Source organism: Durio zibethinus, chromosome 22, assembly GCF_047325235.1.
Source record: "Durio zibethinus cultivar Kanyao isolate XHJ-2024 chromosome 22, ASM4732523v1, whole genome shotgun sequence".
NCBI classification, from domain to species: Eukaryota; Viridiplantae; Streptophyta; class Magnoliopsida; order Malvales; family Malvaceae; genus Durio; species Durio zibethinus.
In genome coordinates, this window is record NC_143183.1 from 8,392,498 (window position 1) to 8,405,940 (window position 13,443).

At 30.7% G+C, this 13,443-nt stretch overlaps 1 protein-coding gene across 4 annotated transcripts; it reads right to left on the reverse strand.

Moving 5' to 3' along the window:
• Nucleotides 1-933: 933 nt before the first annotated feature.
• On the reverse strand, nucleotides 934-7,381 carry MEF18 (mitochondrial editing factor 18). 4 transcript variants are annotated; one of them, XM_022906258.2, is made up of 5 exons: nucleotides 7,062-7,381; nucleotides 6,414-6,541; nucleotides 5,123-5,221; nucleotides 3,976-4,042; nucleotides 934-3,149 (listed from the first exon to the last, which is right to left on the reverse strand). In XM_022906258.2, the coding sequence occupies exon 5, from the start codon at nucleotides 3,095-3,097 to the stop codon at nucleotides 1,055-1,057; it is 2,043 nt and encodes a 680-aa protein (XP_022761993.1). In that variant the 5' UTR covers nucleotides 3,098-3,149; nucleotides 3,976-4,042; nucleotides 5,123-5,221; nucleotides 6,414-6,541; nucleotides 7,062-7,381; the 3' UTR covers nucleotides 934-1,054. The 4 variants fall into 4 exon arrangements, with proteins under 4 accessions (XP_022761993.1, XP_089607875.1, XP_022761990.1 ...); XM_089751749.1 differs by having other exon boundaries at nucleotides 3,976-4,039; nucleotides 6,884-7,381; XM_022906255.2 differs by having other exon boundaries at nucleotides 6,884-7,381.
• Nucleotides 7,382-13,443: the final 6,062 nt, after the last annotated feature.

Below are 13,443 nucleotides of genomic sequence, written 5' to 3' on the forward strand. Positions count from 1 at the left end.
AAAACATCTTAGAACTTTGGCCAAAAAAATAATATATCTAAACAAAGCGGTCTAAATTTCAAAAATTTTATCCAAACTTGAGTCAATATAATAATTAGGGTCAATGATTTCAATATTCAATTTTGATTCTAAAATCTAAATTTTAACTGATGCAATACTATCCTCAAGCTCTCACGCTTTATTTTATTACATCGAACTTTGACAATTCTTTTTCCAATTCCATGCCCTCTCAAGTCAAAATTAACAGAACATTTAAACTTGTTATTATAATCACCTTACAAACTATATGGCGGTGATGAATAAAGCCTTTTAAATATACCCTTTAAATTATTTTTTACAATGAATGTCATTGCAGGCTACTTAAAATTAAAAGAAAAAAAAAAAAAGGGGGTGTAGGAATTGACTTTATAGGCAAACCTTGAGATATAGAATGATTAAAACAAGGAAACTTAAAGGGAATCGAAGAAGCTAAGCACGCCAAAGATGTGGAACTTATAACCTCTTCTTATACCCTCTTCCCTTTGCAGAAAAAAAAAAAAATTAGTTTATAAGCTATTTCGAACTTATAACCTCCAAGCGTCAACATTAACAACATATCAATTGATCCAAACGTCAATAGGCATATAAAACCTAAATTCAAACATATCATTTATCCACACAAATAGAGATGATACATCATAAGCATTATATTCCATAGCAGTTGGACCCAGAGACAAATTAAAAATAAGAGTTAATAAAGGAATAAAAAGAAGAGAACTAAAAATCCCTTTGATCATGTTAAAGGCCGAGCACTAAGAGCATCGAATATAAGAATTGTGAGTAGGAGAATCAAATACATGAATATTTAGGACTATAGAATCAACAATTTTGGAAGGAGGCCTTATATTTAAATAAAAAATAAATAAATAAACCAAACAATAATCAAGAATAGAATTTTCAGAAAAAATCCAATTTCAAGTTTAATTGATGAAATGATATGTATGGTTATTTGTTACATAACTAGCTGGACTATATTCCAGACATTGGTTAATATTATTAGGCCAAAAGAATAGCATCAAGCAACACCACTGTACCCAGGACATTTCTTCATTCTTTGACTTTGCATTACTCTTCTCACTGATAATACATCCTCCCACCTCCCTGCATCCGCATATATATTGGACAAAAGAACTTTACCCCCACCATGACATGGTTCCAACCTTGCCAAATTCTCTGCAGCCTTTTCTCCTATATCCACATTTCCATGTGTTCTACATGCTGCTAATAATGTACCCCAAATAACAACATCTGCCTCCATTGGCATGCTCCTAATCATTTTCTCAGCCTCTTCTACACGTCCAGCTCTGCCCAACAGATCCACCATACAACCATAATGCTTGATACCAGGATCTATGTTATGTACACTCTTCATACTCATGAAATACCTCTCCCCAAGTTCTACCAACCCAGCATGGCAACATGCAGTAAGGACCCCAATGAATGTTATTGAATTTTGCTTGATATGATGCCTCCTTTCCAAGTCAGAATATATTTCAAGTGATAAACTGGCATGTCCATGCATGGCCAAACCACAAATCATTGCATTCCATGGTGAGACAGTAGAGGTCTTGTCTTGGATTTGATAAAAAACTTCTAAGGCAGCACTGATACTCCCACATTTTGCATACATATCAATGATAGCAGCACTTAAGTTATCATTAAGTGCGATGGAGTTATTGTGTACGTATTTATGCGCCCATCTCCCTTCATTCAATATGCCTAACGAGGCAATCGCAGAGAAAACACTTGCCATTGTCATTTGGTTTGGCTGCAAACCTCTAGCTATCATTTCTTGGAATAGCTGTAATGCTACGTTAGGTTGCTCACTCTTAGCATAGCCAGCAATCATAGAGCTCCATGAAGAAACATCTCTTTCAGGCATCTCACTAAATAACTGTCTCGCCTGTTCAATCATTCCATTTCTTATACATCCTGCAATAAGGGCATTTCTAGAAGCAAGATGATCCTTAATACCCACTTCAAACTGCAAATATGCAAGATCAACCCTCCCATAGGCTGCATAAAAATGAATGATAGTCGCTTGTACAAAATCATAACAATCAAAACCAGCCTTCACAATCCTACCATGAAGCTGCGAACCCTCTAGGATTGCACCCATTCTTGCACATGCTGAAACTAAATCCACAATCATAACATCACTTGCCTCAAGTCCCTTACGTAACATAGCACAAAACATTAGTAAAGCTTCCCTTAACCAATCCACTTGAACATAAGCATCAACCATCGTGCCCCACGAAACAATATCTTTTTCCTTTACAGGAATCCTCTCAAACAATTCCTTAGCCAACTCAAATTCCCCAGCTTTTGCATAACCATTTAACATCACATTCCAAGAAACAATATTCCTCTCTGGCATATTATTAAACAAATCCCTCCCATCCCTTAAACTCCCAAGAGCACAGTACATGTGCAACAAATTCGTTGAAACAATAACAAACTCGTCAAGCAACACCTTAACTGCCAAACCATGTAACATTCTACAAATGAAAATCCCCCCAAAAGCCGAACAAGCAGAGATCAAACTTGCCAATGTAACTTCGTTAGGCAAAATACGCTCATTTCTCATTTCCTTAAAAATCCCAATTGCTTCACTCCAATAACCCTTTGAAGAAAATCCCATTATCATGGTCGTATAAGAAACACAACCCTTTTTTGGCATTTGATCAAACAGGTTCCGTGCTTCATTAAATCGACCAGATTTTACATACCCAGAAATCATAATGTTATAAGAAACAGGGTCCAAGGTAGGACAAGAAGTGAAGAAGCATTCAGCCTCTTCAATGAAGTGACACTTGATGTACATGTTAAGCAAGGTGTTTTGGATAAAAGGGTTGGAAATGAAGCCTGATTTGATTAGGAAGCAATGGGTTTTTTGGCCTTGAGAAATGGAGAAATGAGTTGCAGCAGATTTTAAAGAAGAGATTAGAATGAGTTCATAATCGTGGGGTTTTCGAAGGGTTTTGGAAGGGGTTACTGAAGTTGAGAGGCATTTGAGAGAACGATGGAGGAAAGATTTTGGTTTTAGAGAATTGAGCATGTGAGTGAGGAAAGACCGGAGAGCCTTTAAAGCCTGCGCTTGGCTTCAGGACCTATATAATGTTATGTTAGAATAATTATCAAATATTAATTAAAAAAACTAATCAAGTTACTACATTAAATTGCACCAAGCACTAAAAGCTAGCAGTGTGTGGAAAACAAAAAGATGTGCTTGCAAAATAACAAATTTGAAATACACATAAAAACCACTCCAATGTAATCATGGATATTATAACTACCACAAAACTCAAATTCTCAAACTTTATCTTAATTGTAGCTTCCACAATAATACGCTTCCCATCATTCTTTCCTCACAAAGAAAGTATAACTTTGATCCACACCAATTGAAGCTGCCATAATCCAACCATAACAATCACCGACATTAAAAAAGAAAAAAAAGTTTCCGATTTACCTCACTATCTAAATTCACTAATATGATACGAAATTTATTGAAACCCTAGAAACATGTTTAAATATATTCACACTTTTACACCAGAATTTATAGACTAACTCCACAGTAGTAAAATTAGATTATGACAAGAACAACTTTTAAGAGAGGAAAATTATTATTACCTTTCACACAATATAGGATTAAACAAAACAAACACATCATCAAGGTGTGGAATTGGGGCAATAATTGAAATTATAGAACTCAAAATCAAGTTTCACTGTATAAATTATAATCACATTTTGACATGCTCCCTGAAATAATTGAAATACACATTCCTCCAAATTTCTTGAAAAGAACAATCACAAACATTTGATAGATTAAAAAAAAAAGAAATTAATATATGAGAATTATATGAATAATGAAAACTCTAATTGCAATTAAGAGTGGGGAGAGAGAGAGAGAGAGAGAGAGAGAGAGAGAGAGCATACTCTTTATTCTAGATTCACCAGCTGCGGATTTTAAAAGAATCTGCCACCAAGTTGAGCTCAAAACCTTCTAAAAGAAATAAAAGAAAAAAAAAAAAAAAAAAGAGGGGTAAAAATAATGATAGAACTTGCCATGAAAAGGTGGCAAAAAAAGAAAAGACAAATGCAAGTAAACCTACTCATTCTCTCATGAATAAAATTAATTCTTATGCTGCTATATCAACTGCTTTTGACACAAAATTGAGCACATTCAACTTTTTGTAATTACAAAAGGTGGCAAGCAAGATGTTTGCATACCCAACTAGAGAAATTCCACTTAATTCAATTAGATTCTGAAAAATCAAAATGCATTGCTAAATGACATTGAGAGATAACAGACTTATAAAGTGTTATAAATAAAGACAGCATTGCCCGCATCCAAGTGCATGCTCATCAGAGCATATATGCTTACAGACTGTTGCCAATCTTTAGATGAACAAACAACAAAGAAGAGTATGTAATGTTAACCTTACTGTACTACCATAGATGCCAAACATTCTAGTATTGTTGAAGATGCTGTTGAATGCAGAAAAAGATCAAATCTGCTAATAATTATTCTATACACGGAGACCCATTTCCAAACACAAGGGAGAAAAAGAAAAGGAAGCACATATATCCTTATGCATGAGAAATTCAGCACGAAATACATGCAAAAAACTGGTGATGTTTCACGATTAACAGGAAGAAGCTTCAATGTGAATATGCAACTCTAAATTTGTTTACAATTCAACAAAGAGAAAAAGCAACTTACGCTGAAAATCCACCAGTATAAGCTTGAGAAAGTGCCATTAACAAACAAAAGAAGAGTAGGGAACACTTTGACGTCAAGCAAAGAAGCCACCTTATGGTATTTTTTTTTCTTGGTTCAAGTAAAGTCATTTAATAAAACTAAGAAAGATCCCCGGACTCTAATTAAGAGTAATAACAATATACACTTGCAGGTCCACATATCCAGCGGATTTAAATTGAAAATTTAGACCAACGCAATGGATAAACCAGTTTGATTCAATGTAGTCACCGCTAATATTAGTATGGGTGTGTGTGTGTCTCTCAATTTCAGTTTATAAGAAACAACAAATTTTAAAAAAGTATTCATGACAGAGCTACTAACCCCATCAGCACCAATAAATTTTGCTGTCTCTGCTTGAGCAAACCCACCACTGTAACTGATTGTGCAATCCACATTTTCAGGCCAAACCCGCCATCTTTTCTGTTTAACCCAGAACATATGTAGATAGGAAGCTATGTTATGAAATAGGTAATATGAATTGAACTACTTTGCAAGGACAATACACATGCAAGGGATGCATGAAATAGAATATATTTCAACACCTGTGAGAAATTAATCAATTAGCATAAATTTCAACTTCACTGTTTTGTAGCTTGAAAAAACCAATCCCTAAAACAAAACAAAATTCAAGCTACAAGTGTTGCATGCAAGGGATGCATGAAATAGAATATATTTCAACACCTGTGAGAAATTAATCAATTAGCATAAATTTCAACTTCACTGTTTTGTAGCTTGAAAAAATCAATCCCTAAAACAAAACAAAATTCAAGCTACAAGTGTTGCAATCAAATCAGGTGATTTATTGAGTATGGAATTGCAAATCTAATAATGAAGTGGAAGAACTCAGGCTATTAATCTGCATAAACATGAGTACAGAGCAAGCTTCTTTAGTTTATGAAATGAAGGATTTTTTATTCACTAAAGTTCAACAAAGAAAATCTGATTTTTAGTGATAATATGACTTTCACTAAATCCTTAAATGAAATTAAAAAAAAAAAAAAGAACAGAAAATTTAAACCATATAGGATCAAGATACCAAAAAAAGTAAGAACAGAAAATAATCACAAACTAAGCGGAGCAGTATACATCACTAACGCATAAACCTCAAAGTAATCATCAATGAACCAGAAAAGAATCAAATATAGACCTGCAACTTTGGTCTCTACCGATACAAAGATAGAAACATAAGAGGAAAAATAAATATTTAAATCTATCTAAACTGTTGATTAGTTTGTTGCAATAATCTAATAAATAGACATCTATTGTTTCACCAACAAATAGTAATAGAGGAAATAGGAAAAGAACATAACAGAGCAATAAAATACATAGAATCGGAGTTTCATTTAAGTGTATTGCCAGCGATATTCAAGTAAAATCAAATTGCATATCCAATTCCAAGGTGCAGTCAATAAATGCACATTTTTTAAACAGTTGATTGGGTTGTTGCATTCATTTTCAGATTCTGATTGATTGCCCTCGCAGTAATACGCAAATGAGAAAACTGAAATTGAGTTTTAGAAACAGATTGCAGGTTTTTGCTGACATGTAATGCATTTTTTTATTATCTTCTTAACATTACTCCAAATGGGTAGCTCAAAATTCGCACATTTACCTCTTTTATGATGAAAATTTCTGAAAAAAATAATTTGTAATGCTCCAAGTCTCGACATAGAGCTGTGGTTTTGGCTTCCGCAACCGATAAGCTGCTTCAAAGTGATCAGCAACTGATCAGCCTCAACCCTGCTCATCCAATCGAATGCACATAAACATTAAATCAATCACTCCTTAAAACCCATTTAAAAAAACACACTTTCATAAACACTACTAAAGAAAATTGAAACTTTAGTCTAACTGAGCAACTACAATTAAAGTAGGAAAAAAAAAAGTAATTAGATAAAATTCTATTTAAAAGGAAGTTAAAATGTTTAAGAACATATCATGGTGACAGTGCAGGAAACTTTTGACTAAAAACTAAAAAGAAAGTTATTAAGGAAAAATAAATAATCAAAATCAAAGGATTAAAATCCATATCAAAACGAAAATAAATGAAAAAAAAAAAAAGAAAAAAATAGAGCAAGTAACCTGAGAAGAAGAAAATGAATGGAACGATGAAGAAAGACACCGTTAGGCTCTGTTTGAATTGAAGAAAATGGAGGAATATTGGATAAAATGAAAATATGAGAGAAAGCTTAGACTAGTTATTTTCTCTATATTTTCCTAAAAAAATTGAGAAAGAGGTGGAAATTCTTTCGGCCACAACCTCTAGCTACTAGAAACCATCGTTTATACCATAGTCATGAATTTGGTACGAAGAAATAACAACAGAAGGATTATGAATGAAATTGACCCTGACAGGAGGCTAGAAGTTGGGCTAATGAATGGAAAAGCTGAGTTGGGAGCTAAGCTGAAGAAAAAAGGAAGTAAGCTAGATGGAAAGAGAGGTGAGCTGGGAAAGGAGGTGACCGGGCCAAGGTTGGAGCTAGAAAAGCTGGTAGGCTAGAGCTCACTATGGAGATGCTTATTAAAGGAGTGAAGCAACCGTTGGAGCTGACTTGGCAGCTAGTCATTAGTTTGTTTTGCATGGACTTTTGTAATATTAGCTGTCAAGAAATTGTAACGTCAGCTGATAGACAATTGCTCGCGAATGTGTTAGAAAATTTAAGAAAGAAAGAAAAAAATATAAATTTATGGGGTGAGTAATTATATTTATAAGATATAATAAAATATTAAAATTTTTAAATTAAAAATAGTAAAATTGATCACATAAAAAAATTTATTTATTATAAATAAATAATCATTAATCAAATCAATTCAAAAAATTATGACATTATGTATAATTATATTTTATTATTTAAATAAATTTTATTTGAATGGTTATATTTTTTTGTTCAGATATATTTATTCGTATCATCAAGTTTTTTATTGTTCAAACATTTTTATATAAAATAAGTAATATTTTTGAAATAAATAAAAATAATAATAATAATTTAAAAATTAAATTTATTTACCAAACAAGTCCAAATATTTCAAATGCTTATCTTTTACTTTTAAAGTTGTTTGACCCATTAGGAAAACTCCTAGTAAGCCCATATAACTTAACCAACTCCAACACTTTGCTCAATTACTTAAATAACATAAATAATCTCTTTTAAACCACATATAAATAATTTTTTCTGCTCGATATAAGATACACCACATTTTAAACTACCAACAATTCTCCATTAGTTTGGAATGTTGGTGTTTAATCTTTAACCTTTCACAAAAATAAATATTATAACTATAATAAGGTATCTTTCAATTTAAACCTTTAATTAACATATATACCTTAGAATTCTAAAAAAGCTGATGGCGTCCGAAGATTAAACCTTAACTCCTAGAGTTAAAATTGAAGATATAATATATATATAATACTTATTTAATATTCTGTTAGAGGTTTATAACCGCTTTAACACTATTATGGCTATGTGCTTATCTTTATTCATAAACATTGACAAGAAAGTTTCTAATTTTCTTGTTGAAGCGACATCACTTCTATGTTTATATAGGTGGAGTTTTTTGCTTATGTCACCATTACTATAGACATTTAATTATAAACTTCATTAAGAGTTCAATCTCATCCTCCATTTACGCAATGACTTACACTAGTATTTCAAATATTTAGAATGGGTTGACTAGTGTTTACAAACACATAACAATAACTTGTTGTTACCTATTAAACTTTGCAATTAAAGGTTATTAATTCAAAGTTAGGTTCCCATTATTGGTGTTTAAAAATAATTTTAAACACATTCCACTTTTGGTGCTTCTTACCAAATTTCTATGTAGAGCCTTAGTAAGAAGATCTACTAAGTTGTTTGTAGATTTAACATATATTATGATAATTACCCTATTTTTTTATCAATTCTCTAATATAATCATGTCTTAGACTAATATGTCTAGATTTTCTATTATAAATTTCACTATAAGCTCTAAACATAACAGCTTCACTATCACAATACAAGGAAATGACTGTCATTGGTTGTGGCCACAACTCTATATCCATTAATAAATTTTTTAGCCATTCACTTCCTTGTTTGTTGCAGCTAAAGCTATAAATTCATATTCCATAGTTGAATGTGAAATGTAAGTTTATTTCTTGGATGCCCAACTAATTGTACCACCTCCAAAGGTAAACATCCATCCTGAAGTGGATTTATTGTCACTTATACTAGTGATCTAACTTGCATATGAATATCTTTCCAAAACAGATAGATCTTTAGAATAAAATAAGTCAAAATGTTTAGTTCTTTTAAGATAACCTAGAACTTTTCCTATGGCTTTCCAATTACTTATACTAGGCTTACTTGTATATATTAATAACTTGCAAGTAACAAAAGCTATATTTGGCCTAGTACAATGCATAGCATACATAATACTTCCAATAACACTAGCATATTCAAGTTGTGCAATTATGTAACCTTGATTTTTTGTTAATTTTATACTTGTATCATATGGAGTATTGGTTTCTTTTATATTGAGATACTTAAACGTATTAAGCAGTTTCTTAATATAATGACTTTGATTAAGTACAAAACCATTATTATATCTCTTAACTTTAATTTCCAAAATGGTATCAACTTCATTTAAATATTTCATTTTGAAATTAGAAATCAGATACCTTTTAGTTTCATTTATGCCAATCATATTAGTACTAAAAATTAGCATATCATCCACATAGAGACATATTATAACTCCATGTTCTTTAGTAAATTTTGAGTAAATACACCTATCTGCTTCATTATGCTTAAAACCATTGGCTATTATGATTGAATCAAACTTTTCATGCCATTGTTTAGGAGCTTGCTTTAGCCCATAAAGTGACTTAATTACTTTACAAATTTTATTCTCATTACTTGGAAGAATAAAACCTTCTGGTTGTTCCATGTATACTTTTTACTTTAAGTCACCATTTAAAAAGGCTATCTTAACATCCATTTGTTGCACATGTAATTTATAAATGGAAACAAAAGCTATAAGAACTCTAATATATGTTATTTTAGCTACTAGAGCATATGTATCAAAATAATCTAAGCCTTCCTTTTGTTTAAAATCTTTTGCAACTAATCTTACTTTAAAGGTTTGTACAGAAGCATCTGTATTATATTTCTTTCTAAACACCCATTTACATCCTATAGGTTTATAACCTGAAGATAAATGTATCAAGACCCGTGTATTATTGGACATGATTGAGTCCATTTCATTATTAATAGCTTTTTTTTAAAAAGCAACATCTCTTGAACTCATAGCTTCATTAAATGTTTTAGGGTTTTCATTTACATTTAGTAGAATTGATGTTTTCTTAAGCATTTTGTTTATATTTTCTTCTATTAGGAATACTATAAAATCTGAAAAAACAAAATCAAAAGGCAAAAGATTCTCTTTTCTAGTTCTTTTGCTCCTTCTAAGTTCAACAGAATCATTACTTTCTTTTTTCTTTTATTTCTAGCCGTAGGAATTATTTCAATTTCTTTTTCAATATCAATTTCAACATCACATATAAACTTATTTTTAAAAAATTCTACATGAATAAATTTGACAACAACATTAGTATTTAAATCAAGAAGTCTATATGCTTTTGAATTCTATGCATAACCAACAAAAATACTTTTAATACATTTAGGTCCTAATTTTGATTTACGAGAATAAGGTATTTTATAAAAGGCAATGCACCCCACATTTTAAAATAATTCAAATTTGATTTTTTGCTATGATTCTAATGTTCATATGGTGTCTATAAGAATTTCTTTGAAAGAATTCTATTATATATGTGGCATGCTGTTAAAAGTGCTTCGCTCCAAAGATATAGAGATAATTTAGCATTTAACAACATACTATTTACCATATCAACCAAGGTTTTATTTTTCCTTTCGGCTAAACCATTTTGTTATGGTGCATAAAGGACTGTCTTTTAACGAATAATTCCATTATCTTCACAAAAAAAGAGAAAATAAATTTGAAAAATATTAGCCACCCCTATCAGTTCAAAGAATTTTGATTTTCTTCTCATTTTAATTTTCAACAACTGATTTATATTCTTTGAATTTATCAAAAGCTTCATCTTTTTTTCTCATTAGATATACAAAAGTATAACGATAATGATATATTCTTTGAATTTATTAAAAGCTTCATCTTTTTTTCTCATTAAATACATAAAAGTATAACGAGAACTATCATCTATAAATGTTATAAAATACCTTTTTTCTCCCCTTATTAATAAACCATTTAACTCACAAATATCAAAATGTATGAGTTTTAATAATTTTGTATTTCTTTTAGCTTTAGGAAAATGTTTCTTAGTCATTTTTGCATTGACATAGATTTCACATTTAATGTCTTGATTTTTTTGGCTTGTTATATAACCATGCTTAGTCATATGATTCATATATTAATAATTTAAATGTCCGAATCTAGCATGCCATAAAAAAGAAGAATGCTCAACAATATAAGTAGAAACATTATTTATTTCATCTATGATTAGTTTAAACATACCATCATTGGAATATCTTTTTTCAATGAATACACCATTTTTGCACACTATAACTTTATCAGACTCTAGTATAATCTTAAAGCCTTTCTTACAAAATAAATTTGCAGATACAAGGTTCTTTCTAATCTCAGGAATATGAAAAACATTAAGTAAAGTTAGTTTCTGTCCTAAGGTGAATTTCAATTCAACCGTTCCTTTTCCAATCACTTTGGCAGGAATATGATTTCCCATAAGGATATTTTCTGGTCTCTTGCATTCTTCATAAGTCTTGAACTGTTGTTTGTTGTTGCAAACATGAATTGTTGCATCAGAATCTAGCCATAATCAGATGACATATTTGCAATAGCCATATGAACTTTGATGATCATTCCAATTTGCATGTCAGTCACCATTGCAACAAGTTCATTAATTTCTTGCTCAACCATATTCGCTTTGCTTTCAGAACTATAACCAATCTTAATTCTAGCATTTTTAAATCTGCAATCTTTAATCAAATGTCCTTTTTTTTCACAATGGAAACACATTTTATTCTTGTTAAATTTGGATTTCTTAAATCCATTCTTCTTGACTTTAAAACTTTTTTGAAATTTACCTGAAGACTTGTAAGTTTTTCCAAAATTTTATCCATTCACATAATTTACATTGGAACCTCCAAGAAAGAGTGCACTCTTGCAAGATTTTTCGCTTCAATTTGTATGTGAGTCTAACATTCTTCAATAGTGAAAGTGTCTGTTAAATGTAAAACTTTATTCCTATATCCATTCCAAGAAGAAGGAAGTTTTGACAAAATAGCTCCAACTTGAAGTAAATAAGGAACTTTAATTTCTAGCTCACTTAATTTAGAAACCAGAATTTGCAACTCGTGCACTTGGTCCATGATTGTTTTATCATCAGTTATTAAAAATTCAAAGTATTTCAAAGCTAAAAACTTATCCTTACCTTTCTTTTCGTTCATGTATTTGTGTTCAAGAACAGTTCATATCTTTTTTGGTGTTTTCATATTTCTGTATATGTCATATAAACAGTTAGATAATGAATTCAAAATATAACCTTGGTAGACTAGTTCATCTTCTTCACGTTTGCTTCTTGTTGCCTTAATAACATTAGAATCTTTAGGAGTTGGTTTTGGAATTGGTTCCAAATTTGGATCAAGTACATAAAACATCTTTAATGCAATCAACAGAAAAACTATTTTGTCCTTCCACCTAGTGTATTTTAATCCATTAAAATGATCAAGTCTAATTACATCTTGATTTTGAAAATGAACCTTCAGGCTTAATTCTAAATCCATAGCAATAGTAGGGACAATAGTAGATGTAGTATCCATAATTGCGTTTAAAATGTTAGAAAATTTAAGAAAACAGAAATAGTAAGAAAGAAGAAAACATGGCTTTGAGGTGTGAAGAACATTATCTTAAAAGCAATTATGCCAATATGATACAATAAAGCCTTAAAACTCTCTAAATAAGAAGTAGTGAAATTGATCAGGCAGAAAGATTTATTTATAATAAATGAACAGTCACTAATCAAGTCAATTCAAAAAGTCATGACATTCTGTATAGTCATATTTTATTGTTTAAATAAACTTTAATTAAACAATCAAGTTTTTCTGTTTAGATATGTTTATTCGTACTATCATATTTTTCACTGCTCAAACATATTTATTCAGAATCAGTAAGATTCCAAAATAAATAAATAAATAATAATAATAATAATAATTTAAAAATTAAATTTATTTGTCAAACAAGCCCAAAATGTCCAAAGTGCCTAACTGCCAATCTTTGACTTTTAAAATTATCTTATCCACTAGGAAAACTCCTAATAAACCCATATGACTTGGCCCACTCCAACATTTTGCTCAATAACTTAAATAACGTAAATAATCTCTTTTAAATCACATATAAATGATTTTTTTATTTAATGTGAGATACTCTACATTCTAAACTACCATAAGAATGGCCAGGAATTTAGTAAATTCTTATATGAGTTTTAGCAAATATTATGCTTATATACAGCCCTAGTATTGTAACGAACCAATTCATGAATGAAAAATTACACAAGTTTCTGCTCTCTATTCTCTCTTCTTCCTCTGGTCTTTCTGTTCTCTTCATCTGGT

Coding starts and splice junctions, on each gene's coding strand:
- MEF18 (XM_022906258.2), bottom strand. CDS start 3,097: ATGCTCAATTCTCTAAAACCAAAATCTTTCCTCCATCGTTCTCTCAAA.